The sequence below is a fragment of the Polyodon spathula genome, chromosome 46, assembly GCF_017654505.1.
Source record: "Polyodon spathula isolate WHYD16114869_AA chromosome 46, ASM1765450v1, whole genome shotgun sequence".
In the NCBI taxonomy this organism is placed as follows: domain Eukaryota; kingdom Metazoa; phylum Chordata; class Actinopteri; order Acipenseriformes; family Polyodontidae; genus Polyodon; species Polyodon spathula.
The window spans coordinates 715,838-728,337 of NC_054579.1; the positions used below are offsets into that span (position 1 = coordinate 715,838).

At 42.6% G+C, this 12,500-nt stretch overlaps 2 protein-coding genes across 2 annotated transcripts in view; both read right to left on the reverse strand.

Annotated features, from left to right (window-relative positions):
* Window positions 1-9,068, reverse strand: part of LOC121306199 (heat-stable enterotoxin receptor-like) — an 18,467-nt gene extending 9,399 nt beyond the window's left edge. Inside the window, exons 1-16 of the mRNA XM_041237955.1 lie at window positions 8,764-9,068; window positions 8,443-8,555; window positions 7,905-7,972; window positions 7,387-7,602; window positions 6,365-6,486; window positions 5,858-5,954; window positions 5,361-5,469; window positions 4,452-4,572; window positions 3,798-3,883; window positions 3,461-3,569; window positions 2,607-2,688; window positions 2,201-2,306; window positions 1,854-1,916; window positions 1,410-1,478; window positions 1,045-1,149; window positions 612-698 (exon numbers count right to left, since the gene is read on the reverse strand). Coding sequence (XP_041093889.1) covers window positions 612-698; window positions 1,045-1,149; window positions 1,410-1,478; window positions 1,854-1,916; window positions 2,201-2,306; window positions 2,607-2,688; window positions 3,461-3,569; window positions 3,798-3,883; window positions 4,452-4,572; window positions 5,361-5,469; window positions 5,858-5,954; window positions 6,365-6,486; window positions 7,387-7,602; window positions 7,905-7,972; window positions 8,443-8,555; window positions 8,764-8,986 — 1,776 coding nt within the window. The 5' untranslated portion in view covers window positions 8,987-9,068. The remainder of the gene's footprint in view (window positions 1-611; window positions 699-1,044; window positions 1,150-1,409; window positions 1,479-1,853; window positions 1,917-2,200; window positions 2,307-2,606; window positions 2,689-3,460; window positions 3,570-3,797; window positions 3,884-4,451; window positions 4,573-5,360; window positions 5,470-5,857; window positions 5,955-6,364; window positions 6,487-7,386; window positions 7,603-7,904; window positions 7,973-8,442; window positions 8,556-8,763) is intronic.
* The window catches only part of LOC121306077 (histone acetyltransferase p300-like), a 456,244-nt gene that overhangs the window by 81,291 nt on the left and 362,453 nt on the right, over window positions 1-12,500 (reverse strand).

Consider the following 12,500-nt stretch of genomic DNA (forward strand, 5'->3'; position numbering starts at 1 on the left):
CAGCAGCTTTCACTGGACTCTATGAAGCTGAATCAGTTCATTCTATATAGAGGGGGTGCAATTCAATATGATAACAAGGGAACATTATTCAGCAGCTTTCACTGGACTCTATGAAGCTGAATCAGTTCATTCTATATAGAGGGGGTGCAATTCAATATGATAACAAGGGAACATTATTCAGCAGCTTTCACTGGACTCTATGAAGCTGAATCAGTTCATTCTATATAGAGGGGGTGCAATTCAATATGTTAACAAGGGAACATTATTCAGCAGCTTTCACTGGACTCTATGAAGCTGATTCTATATAGGGGGGTGCAGTTCATTCTATATAGAGGGGGTGCAATTCAATATGTTAACAAGGGAACATTATTCAGCAGCTTTCACTGGACTCTATGAAGCTGAATCAGTTCATTCTATATAGAGGGTGATGCTGCTAAGCTTTTGCCCGCAGCTGTACATGATGTATCGTAATAGAGGTCTGTATCGCTTGTGATACGAGACCCACAGCGTAAAGAACTACAGCTCCCAGCATGCCTCACCATTGCCGCGGGTGCAGAGGCATGCTGGGAGCCGTAGTCCTAGCCAGCATCACATCTATCTCCAGCACTTACCTTAGCGATGTCGTACATGACAGAGATCTTAAACTCCCAGTCCATAAAAGTATCGTCAGGATACGAGATTTTATCATTGAGCACATACTGAAGAGACAGAGAAAACAGAATTGATCACAGGAGGGGTCAGTGATACTGTTAATAAAGCTAATAAGAGGTGAGAGAATGGATTTTAAAGATGGTCAGCGCTCCTTTAAAGGGAGGGGTCAGTGATCCTGTTAATAAAGCTAATAAGAGGTGAGAGAATGGATTTTAAAGATGGTCAGCGCTCCTTTAAAGGGAGGGGTCAGTGATCCTGTTAATAAAGCTAATAAGAGGTGAGAGAATGGATTTTAAAGATGGTCAGCGCTCCTTTAAAGGGAGGGGTCAGTGATCCTGTTAATAAAGCTAATAAGAGGTGAGAGAATGGATTTTAAAGATGCTCAGTATTTACCCTGAGGGAGCCTCTCTCGCAGTACTCAAAAACACTGAACAGCCCATAATCGAACTTCACTGTGCCGTAGAACTTGGTCAGGTTGTAATAGTCAATCTGCAGGAGCTGAAATTCAATGCAGATCCAGGTTGGGTTATTCAAGATACAGAGAACTACAGCTCCCAGCATCCCACCCCACTGCCGGAGGTGAGGAGGCATGCTGGGAGCTGTAGTTCTGGCAGCTCACTGCAGTTCTCAGAGTGGTTCTTGAACGGTATTTGACAGCTGGTAAGGACACACACACACACACACACACACACACACACACACACACACACACTCATGTTTGCTGTTGAATTGACACCGTGGTTAGGAAACTTTCTCACCTTGTTTAAATCTATCTTCTGTTTCTCGGTAAAGTTGCCGTCAGAATTAAGTTCTTTTAAGATGACAATCTGTGTGTGGAGGGGAAAAAAGCACAGAGAGGTCTGGTAAAGCACAGGGAAGCATTGTAAAGCACAGAGAGGTCTGGTAAAGCATAGGGAAGCATTGTAAAGCACAGAGAGGTCTGGTAAAGCATAGGGAAGCATTGTAAAGCACAGAGAGGTCTGGTAAAGCACAGGGAAGCATTGTAAAGCACAGAGAGGTCTGGTAAAGCACAGGGAAGCATTGTAAAGCACAGAGAGGTCTGGTAAAGCACAGGGAAGCATTGTAAAGCACAGAGAGGTCTGGTAAAGCACAGGGAAGCATTGTAAAGCACAGAGAGGTGTGGTGAAGCAGATGTTAAAAAGGCAGCCGCGGGGCGTCCTGCAGAGATGAGAGAGACTCACCTTTTTGTCGTATCGGCCTCTTCGGATCTGATCCACTCTATCTTTCCGGTGGTCTTCATCAATCTGAAAACGAAAAGGAGAAAAGCCATTGAACTGCACAGAGCCTTAGAGAAGAGTGGCTCTTCAAAACAGACACTGAGAGAGACTTCTAGAGGAAACGTTTGCCATTGAATTTACACTGAAGACACTGAGAGAGACTTCTAGTGGAAACGTTTGCCATTGAATTCACACTGAAGACACTGAGAGAGACTTCTAGTGGAAACGTTTGCCATTGAATTCACACTGAAGACGCTGAGAGAGCGTTCTAGTGGAAACGCTCTCTGTCGAAGTTCACTTTCTCGTCCTACCTTTAGGCTGATGGTGTTCTTGTCCTGGTTTTCCAGTGGGGTGATTTTGTCGGGGGGGATGTGAGTCCATTTCTTGAGATGGAAGCGATGCTCCTTCCTGTACTGTCTGAAAAACAAACACGGACAAAGAGAGAGAGAGAGACACAAGTGTCACAGACAGACGGATGCAGGTGCAGACAGACAGACAGCCCCCTATATCCTCGGAATCTGATCTTCAAGAACCGGAGCTGAATGACGTTCAGAGCGAGTTTTCCTGACAAGGGGAGAAGCGCTTCAGCGGAGAGATGGAGGAATGCGAGCCCCGCGGCTGCACTGCCTCCCCTCCGCCAGCAGGGGGCGGTAATGACATCGGAACAACAGAAAGGCATTGGACTGTATGCAAAGTGACTTGTTTGGTCTTCCCCACCTCAGAACAGCGAGAGATATGAAAAGGACGACAACTATAGCCACAGTCAAGGAGATGACAGCTATGGTCAGAGTGTCGATTCCTGTGAAGACAGTAAGAGAAGAGAGAAGACAGTTATTGTTAATATTATTATTATTATCATTATTGATGAGTCGTTCAGCAGAACGACTCATCAACTGTAGTTTGAGATCACTAGACTAGACTGTATTGAATTGCATTGGAACTGCAGTTTGAGATCACTAGACTAGACTGTAACTGCAGTTTGAGATCACTAGACTAGACTGTATTGAATTGCATTGGAACTGCAGTTTGAGATCACTAGACTAGACTGTATTGAATTGCATTGGAACTGCAGTTTGAGATCACTAGACTAGACTGTATTGAATTGCATTGTTGCAGTTTGAGATCACTAGACTAGACTGTATTGAATTGCATTGGAACTGCAGTTTGAGATCACTAGACTAGACTGTATTGAATTGCATTGGAACTGCAGTTTGAGATCACTAGACTAGACTGTATTGAATTGCATTGGAACTGCAGTTTGAGATCACTAGACTAGACTGTATCACTAGACTAGACTGTATTGAATTGCATTGGAACTGCAGTTTGAGATCACTAGACTAGACTGTATTGAATTGCATTGGAACTGCAGTTTGAGATCACTAGACTAGACTGTATTGAATTGCATTGGAACTGCAGTTTGAGATCACTAGACTAGACTGTATTGAATTGCATTGTATTTTGAGATCACTAGACTAGACTGGATTGAATTGCATTGGAACTGCAGTTTGAGATCACTAGACTGGATTGAATTAATTCCTGGTTTGATTGAATACTGATTTTTGGAGTCTCACCACTGTCTGGGGTGTCGTTTGGAAGACTCCCTTTCCAAATAAAGCTGGGCTGTCTGTCGATTTCCGTGGTTTCATTAGTGGCTGTGTTGAATTCGTAGAGGGTTTTGTACTGTAACAGCAAAAGACGAAGACAACTATAACTGTGTTCCTTCAAATCTAAACCAAACCCTAACCCTAACCCCAACCCTAACCCAAAACTCTAAACCCAAACCCAAGCCCCACCCCAACTAACACACCAACCTCAACCCCAACCCCAACCAACAACCCAACCTCAACACGAAGCCCCTCTGAATATTTGAGAAGAAAACCATTAAACTGGAAGGAATCCGGAACGTACTGTCTGGTCCTTTGTTGAGAAATACATGACTGTGAAGTTGACATCTCTGTCTCCGTACTCATCAAGAATGACATGCCCGCTGAGCGCTGAGAGAGAGGGAGAGAGGGGGAGAGAGGGAGGGAGAGAGAGAGAGAGGGAGAGAGAGGTGAGGAGAGAGAGAGACTTCAGTGCAGGTACTTGATAACTCCTTACTTCACTTGTAACCCCAAATAGACAGATATATATATTCAGTTTACAGGCAGAATCAAATTCGAAATACAAAAAGACTTGAATTCACACTGAAGACACAGAGAGACTTCTAGTGGAAACGTTTGCCATTGAATTCACACTGAAGACACAGAGAGAGACTTCTAGTGGAAACGTTTGCCATTGAATTCACACTGAAGACACTGAGAGAGACTTCTAGTGGAAACGTTTGCCATTGAATTCATACTGAAGACACTGAGAGACTCTTCTAGTGGAAACGTTTGCCATTGAATTCACACTGAAGACACAGAGAGAGACTTCTAATGGAAGCGTTTGCCATTGAATTGACACTGAAGACACAGAGAGACTCTTCTAGTGGAAACGTTTGCTGTTGAATTTCCATGTATCTGCATGTATGCTTGTGTGTGTCTAACAGGATGGACGCACGGAGACTCCCGGTTTTCCCACCTTGGAAATCGACGTTTTGGAAGGACAATTTCCGCCCCTCCTTCATTTCCAGGCTCTTTCTCAGGACGTGTCCGAACAGGAGGACTCCGTCCGCGTATCCCGTGACAAAATCATTCTGCAGCTGAGAGGGTCTGGAGAAGCATAGGCAGAGAAGCATTGTGAAGCACAGAGAGGTACAGTGGTAAAGCATAGGGAAGCATTGTAAAGCACAGAGAGGTCTGGTAAAGCATAGGGAAGCATTGTAAAGCACAGAGAGGTCTGGTAAAGCATAGGGAAGCATTGTAAAGCACAGAGAGGTCTGGTAAAGCATAGGGAAGCATTGTAAAGCACAGAGAGGTCTGGTAAAGCATAGGGAAGCATTGTAAAGCACAGAGAGGTCTGGTAAAGCATAGGGAAGCATTGTAAAGCACAGAGAGGTCTGGTAAAGCATAGGGAAGCATTGTAAAGCACAGAGAGGTCTGGTAAAGCATAGGGAAGCATTGTGAAGCACAGAGAGGTCTGGTAAAGCACAGGGAAGCATTGTAAAGCACAGGAGGTCTGGTAAAGCATTGTAAAGCACAGAGAGGTCTGGTAAAGCATAGGGAAGCATTGTGAAGCACAGAGAGGTCTGGTAAAGCATAGGGAAGCATTGTGAAGCACAGAGAGGTCTGGTAAAGCACAGGGAAGCATTGTAAAGCACAGAGAGGTCTGGTAAAGCACAGGGAAGCATTGTAAAGCACAGAGAGGTCTGGTAAAGCATAGGGAAGCATTGTAAAGCACAGAGAGGTCTGGTAAAGCACAGGGAAGCATTGTGAAGCACAGAGAGGTCTGGTAAAGCACACGGAAGCATTGTAAAGCACAGAGAGGTCTGGTAAAGCACAGGGAAGCATTGTGAAGCACAGAGAGGTGTGGTATCGAATGGGTCAGTACCATGGTGGTGTTGAGTACACTGGTCCGGTTCTTTTCTGGTGGTGTCATGGTCAGAACCAGAACATTTCTCATGTACTCTTTCACAGTCGTGTTGGTGTGATAGATGTGACTGGAGAGAGAACAGCACAGAAAACAAGCCTGTCAACAACAACGACCATCCCTCCATCCCTCCCTCCATCCCTCCATCCCTTCCTCCATCCCTCCATCCCTTCCTCCATCCCTCCCTCCATCGACGGTCCATGCATCCTCCCTCCAGCCCTCACCATCCCTCCATCCCTCCATCCCATCTTCATCCATCCAGGTCCATCCATCCAAACCCACACTCCATCCATCCATCCCTCCACCCCACACCCTCCCTCATCCTCCATCCCTCAATCCATCACCCACCATCCATCCATCCATCCATCCATCCATCCATCCCTCCATCCCTCCATTATCAGGGGGCGCTGATAACACGGGCTGTGGAGCGTGACGTAGAAACCGAGAAACACACTCACTTGAAAATGTCTATCAGGATTATGACGATGTTATCATCAACTGTGCTTCTTCCCAAAACACTCTCGACATCCTCGGGGCTCCCACACATTATAATCACTGCAGAGTACAGACAGCAGTTACATTGAAGAGATCCTTAATATCCCTGTAGAGAGAGACTTCTAGTGGAAACGTTTGCCATTGAATTCACACTGAAGACACTGAGAGAGACTTCTAGTGGAAACGTTTGCCATTGAATTCACACTGAAGACACTGAGAGAGACTTCTAGTGGAAACGTTTGCCATTGAATTCACACTGAAGACACTGAGAGAGACTTCTAGTGGAAACGTTTGCCATTGAATTCACACTGAAGACGCTGAGAGAGACTTCTAGTGGAAACGTTAGCCATTGAAATGATTCTTTCAAAACTACATTTCCCATCATCCTTCTGCTGACAGATGTAACTGAAATGGATTGAGAGAGAGAGAGAGAGAGAGAGAGAGAGAAGGCAATGATATTAAAGTCTTACCGTTGCTTTTACGCCTGGGGTCGGTGACAATTTTTGTGAGGTCCTCGGGAACTCTGAGAATTTCTTTGAAGGTGAGATTCTGTGAAAACTGAGCAGAGCCTGCCTCCAGCGCATTGACATACCTGCAAACACAAGAGTAACACAGAGCCATTGCAGTGCCGCTGTCTGCCTGAGAAAGATCATTGTGAGTCTAGTGAGCACACTGTCTCTCATTGAAGATCATTGAGGGTATAGTGAGCACACTGGGGTCCCATTCTACCAGCCTCACCCCATTGCAGCTGCCCTATACTTGTGCTACCATTGTAGTGTAATACAGAGCCATTGCAGTGCCGCTGTCTGCCTGTCTCTCATTGAAGATCATTGAGGGTATAGTGAGCACACTGGGGTCCCATTCTACCAGCCTCACCCCATTGCAGCTGCCCTATACTTGTGCTACCATTGTAGTGTAATACAGAGCCATTGCAGTGCCGCTGTCTGCCTGTCTCTCATTGAAGATCATTGAGGGTATAGTGAGCACACTGGGGTCCCATTCTACCAGCCTCACCCCATTGCAGCTGCCCTATACTTGTGCTACCATTGTAGTGTAATACAGAGCCATTGCAGTGCCGCTGTCTGCCTGTCTCTCATTGAAGATCATTGAGGGTATAGTGAGCACACTGTGGTCCCATTCTACCAGCCTCACCCCATTGCAGCTGCCCTATACTTGTGCTACCATTGTAGTGTAATACAGAGCCATTGCAGTGCCGCTGTCTGCCTGTCTCTCATTGAAGATCATTGAGGGTATAGTGAGCACACTGGGGTCCCATTCTACCAGCCTCACCCCATTGCAGCTGCCCTATACTTGTGCTACCATTGTAGTGTAATACAGAGCCATTGCAGTGCCGCTGTCTGCCTGTCTCTCATTGAAGATCATTGAGGGTATAGTGAGCACACTGGGGTCCCATTCTACCAGCCTCACCCCATTGCAGCTGCCCTATGCTCGTGGCAGCGTTGTCTTTAGCGAAGGCTCCAGTTTGTCTCACCAAAAGCAGTCCTCGGTGTTGACCCCCTTCTTGTAGATGTAGGTGGTCTCCCAGCGGTGTGGTTTCGTGGGAAGCCCTTTCAAGCTCCAGAACTCGATGAAGAAGTTGGACAGCTTCCTCGCCGGAGGCAGGATCCGGGTCAGATTGGACTTGAAATCACAGGACAGCCCGAAGCTGCCGGCCGAGATCATGGGCAGACCCAGGATGGTCTCCAAACTGGAACCAGAGGGGGGAGGGGGGAAGGATATGAGGAATTTCTGTAGTGCGGTGATAGAGGTGTGTGTGTGTGTGTGTGTGTGTGTGAGTGTGTGTGTGTGTGTGTGTGTGTGTGTGTGTGTGTGTGTGTGTGTGTGTGTGTGTGTGTGTCAGTGTGTGTGTGTGTGTGTGTGTCAGTGTGTGTGTGTGTGTGTGTGTGTATGCGTGACTCTATATATTTATATTTGTATATATTTTTCTGAACCCCGCTAGGTACTCATGTTTTTTTCGTTCAGATTTCAAAGCGGGGAAGTTTTACTCACGAAACCATCTGGAAGGTGGCGTAGGTACACGTGGGTCCGAGAATGGCACAGCCCATGGTGCCTTCATACTGCGAGAGACAGGCTTCAGATTAGACCCACTGTGAGCGTAATAATACACAAGAGACTGCATCTTCCAAACCCTAACCCCAGACCCCTCTGTGCTTTACAATGCTTCCCTGTGCTTTACCAGACCTCTCTGTGCTTTACAATGCTTCCCTGTGCTTTACCAGACCTCTCTGTGCTTTACAATGCTTCCCTGTGCTTTACCAGACCTCTCTGTGCTTTACAATGCTTCCCTATGCTTTACCAGACCTCTCTGTGCTTTACAATGCTTCCCTATGCTTTACCAGACCTCTCTGTGCTTTACAATGCTTCCCTGTGCTTTACCAGACCTCTCTGTGCTTTACAATGCTTCCCTGTGCTTTACCAGACCTCTCTGTGCTTTACAATGCTTCCCTATGCTTTACCAGACCTCTCTGTGCTTCACAATGCTTCCCTGTGTTTTACCATGCCATGTTTTTCAATGCTCAATACTCACATAGAGTTTCTTCAAGACCTCTACTCCTTCGCACGTGCTGGTAGCGCAGCCCTTCGTCAGATAGAGGGACGTGTTGAACCCGTAATATGTAGCTCGCAATGTCACCTTCAGACCTACGAGCGCATAGAGGCCCTATATTAGATATAGCATGATAGCAGGGACGACGGCCAGGACTACAGCTCCCAGCGTGCCTCTGCGCCCGCGGCAACGGTGAGGCATGCCGGGAGCTGTAGTCCGCTTCTTATTGGCTTTATTAACACGATCACACGGTCCCCTCCCTCTGCATGCCTTACATCGCCTAATATAAATAAACCGCGTTACCTGGTCGGACGGTGTTGAGGTCTTGCTCGACGACCGCCATGGCAGCCTCGATCGCCGGCTTCACTTTCTCCAAACTCCAGGGCGATTCCCCGTCTTCCAGCAGCACCACGTTCAGCGTGAAGGTGTTTCCCTCGCAATTCCTCGAGGAAAAACACGTGGGCAAACAGCCGCCGCACAGCAGGAGAAAACCCGCCAAATTCAGAGACGTCACCGTTTGACTCATTTTTAAAAAATAAATAAATAAATTGTTGATTTATTTATTCATTGTTTTCGTTTTGTAATAAATCTCACAATATTATAATTTGCCCGGGGGGGGGGGGGGGGGGGGGGTTTATAATACGCTTTTAATAATTGTGGTGACTCAGAATATTATCATTTGAAGTAGAAATTGATATAGAGAGATAGAGATAGAGAGATACAGATAGTGTGTGTATAGATAGATAGATAGATGTGTATAGATAGATAGATAGATAGATAGATAGATAGATAGATAGATAGATAGTGTGTAGATAGATAGATAGATAGATAGATAGATAGATAGATAGATAGTAGTGTGGATAGATAGAGATAGATAGATAGATAGTGTAGATAGATAGATAGATAGATAGTGTGTGTGGGTAGATAGATAGATAGATAGTAGTGTGTGTAATATACATAGATAGATAGTGTTGTGGTGATATCATATAGCTAGATAGTCTAGATAGATAGATATAGATGAGAACAGGATAGTCGCTCGCTCGTGGTGTCTTCATCGCTCACAACCCGATCATGTGTATTGCTCGCTAAATAGTCTGTCTATCTATATAGTAGATAGATAGATAGATAGATAGATAGATAGTGTGTGATAGATAGATAGATAGATAGATAGATAGATAGATAGATAGATGTGACAGATAGATAGATAGATAGATAGATAGACAGATAGATGTGTAGAGATAGATAGATAGATAGATAGATAGATAGTGTATAGATAGAGTACAAATAACATATATCTATCTATGTGATAGATAGATAGATAGATAGTAGTAGTAGTGTGTCTATCTAGATAGATAGATCTATCTGGTATATACATAGATCTGATCTATCTATCACAAGATCGCTATCTATCTGTCTATCTATTATCGATCTTATCACACACCTCGCTGTCTAGATAGATAGTGTGTAAGATAGATAGATAGATAGATAGATAGATAGATAGATAGATAGATAGATGATAGATAGATAGATAGATAGATAGATAGATAGATAGTGTGTGTGTGATAGATAGATAGATAGATAGATAGATAGATAGATAGATAGATAGATAGTGTGTGTATAGATAGATAGATAGATAGATAGATAGATAGATAGATAGTGTGTGGATAGATAGATAGATAGATAGATAGTGTGTGGATAGATAGATAGATAGATAGTGTAGATAGATAGATAGATAGATAGATAGATAGATAGATAGATAGTGATAGATAGATATATAGATAGATAGATAGATAGATAGATAGATAGATAGATAGTGTGATAGATAGAGATAGATAGATAAGTCTGTAGGATTAGATAGATAGATGACTAGATAGATCTGTGTGTATCTAGATAGATCATAAACCTCAAGACTATCTATAGTTAGACTATCACATAGATGGTCTATGTGTTTTGATCTTATATAGATCTACACTCATTGTGTAGTATATTATAGTATCCTATCTATAGCTAGATAGTGTGTCTAAGAGTAGTTATCTATCTATGTAGACCGCTTTTGATTGGCTACACAAACCCAAATTTAATTTTATAGGTTCAAATTAATTATTAATTCTCTGAAAAAAAATTTTTTTATCGTTTTTTGCGCTGCCGTCTGCGACTGCAGACGCCAAAGAAACGTTGTACAACATAAATATATGGGTTATATACGGTTTAAGTCTTATAAGAAAAAAAAAAAAAAAAAAAAAAAAAAAAACATATAAAACGAGAAAACAAAAGAGTTTTTTTAAAAAAATAAGTTATCAAAATACTTTATGAAATAATTAATAATCAGCTGAAATTTCTTCTGTATTTTCTACGTATTTAATTAACACGCGACTCGTGAAATTATAACAGTTATTAATAATAATAATAATAATAATAATAATAATAATAATAATAAATAATAATAATTACCACGCAAAAACAAAGACGGTTGAAAAAGGGGTTGCGTTTTATAACTTTAAAAAAAAAAATTGAATTACCTTAAAATAACAGCAGAACTCCCGTTATAAATATTTTAAACGCGCTTTATGTTAAAAATATATATATATATTTCTGTTCAACTATCATCAAACAAGCTTGAGGAAACTCCGCCCTGTATACTAGCTGAATGAATTACAGATCCTGAAAAATAATTCACAATTTAAAAAAAAAAAATAGTTTTAAAATAAAAGAAGCGTTTAGGCAGAAATATTTTCTTGTCTTTACAGATAATGGCGTCGCTCTCTTTCTCTCTCTTTCTCTCTCGTCTCTGTGAGGTTTCTTTTTCCTGGATAATAAATCCATAAACTTGTTTGTTTTGGGGTTTTTTTTTCTTCCCTTCCTCTCGCTGGTGTAGTTAATGAACAACTCGAAGCTAGAGATAAAATGTAAAATAAAAAAATTAAAAACAAGAGACTGTATCACATAACGTGGCTTTTTTTGTTTTGTTTTGTTTTTGTTTTAAAACACCCGAAAAAAAAAACGAAATTCAAATTTCTCCACTGAAACGGTCACTCGCTTTACCATCTCAAAAGAAAATAAAACCCAAAAATATCTATTTAAAAAAAAAAAAAAAATCCAATCTTTGTTCTTTCTTATATTGTTTATAGAAAATTTTCTTTAGATATGGTATAAAATCTATTTATAGATATATATATAAACTATAAATAGATATTGCGAATATACGCTATAATATAACATATTTGTTATTTTGTTAGTATTTTTAATCCCAAAACCCTTGCCGATTGGCTACGTTTTAAACAATTTGTTATAATTCTTTATAATAATTAATACATATTATTAATCATTATGTATTTATATGCGTTATGTAAATGCAAATAAATGCATGCAAACCATTGCGTTTATTCTCTACATATACTTAAATACGTGTCAATAGTATTATGTAATTAATCATAAACCATTAAAATACACGGGGGGGGGGGGGGGGGGGGGGGGGGGGGGGGGATAAATGCATAAATTTTATAAATTACGCGAACGTAACCACAACAAATAACACCGACATCCCAATAGACCCCTCCCCCGCGTCCAGGGAGAGAAAACATTTCTGCCGTCACAGAAATAACTACTTAGGAGCCGATGAATCCTGGGCTTGCAAACTCATAAGATCGCAGGTCGATGCTGTTCACACTTTGGCCGGGTTTGGCTCAGGTCTATCTCCCGGGTAAAGGACGAGGCGCCCTGGTCCTCGCCGGGAATCTGTTTTATTTGTTGACCCAGTAGAGGCGGCTAGGAGGAGATTCCCATTGATGTATATGTACACAAACAGAGAGATATGCTGGCCAAACATTAATTTGCCAGCTGGGACTACAGCTCCCAGCATGCCTCTGCACCCGCGGCCATGGTGAGGCATGCTGGGAGCTGTAGTTCTTTACGCTGTGGGTCTCGTATCACAAGCGATACAGACCTCTATTACGATACATCATGTACAGCTGCGGGCAAAAGTTTAGCAGCATCACCCTCTATATAGAATGAACTGATTCAGCTTCATAGAGTCCAGTGAA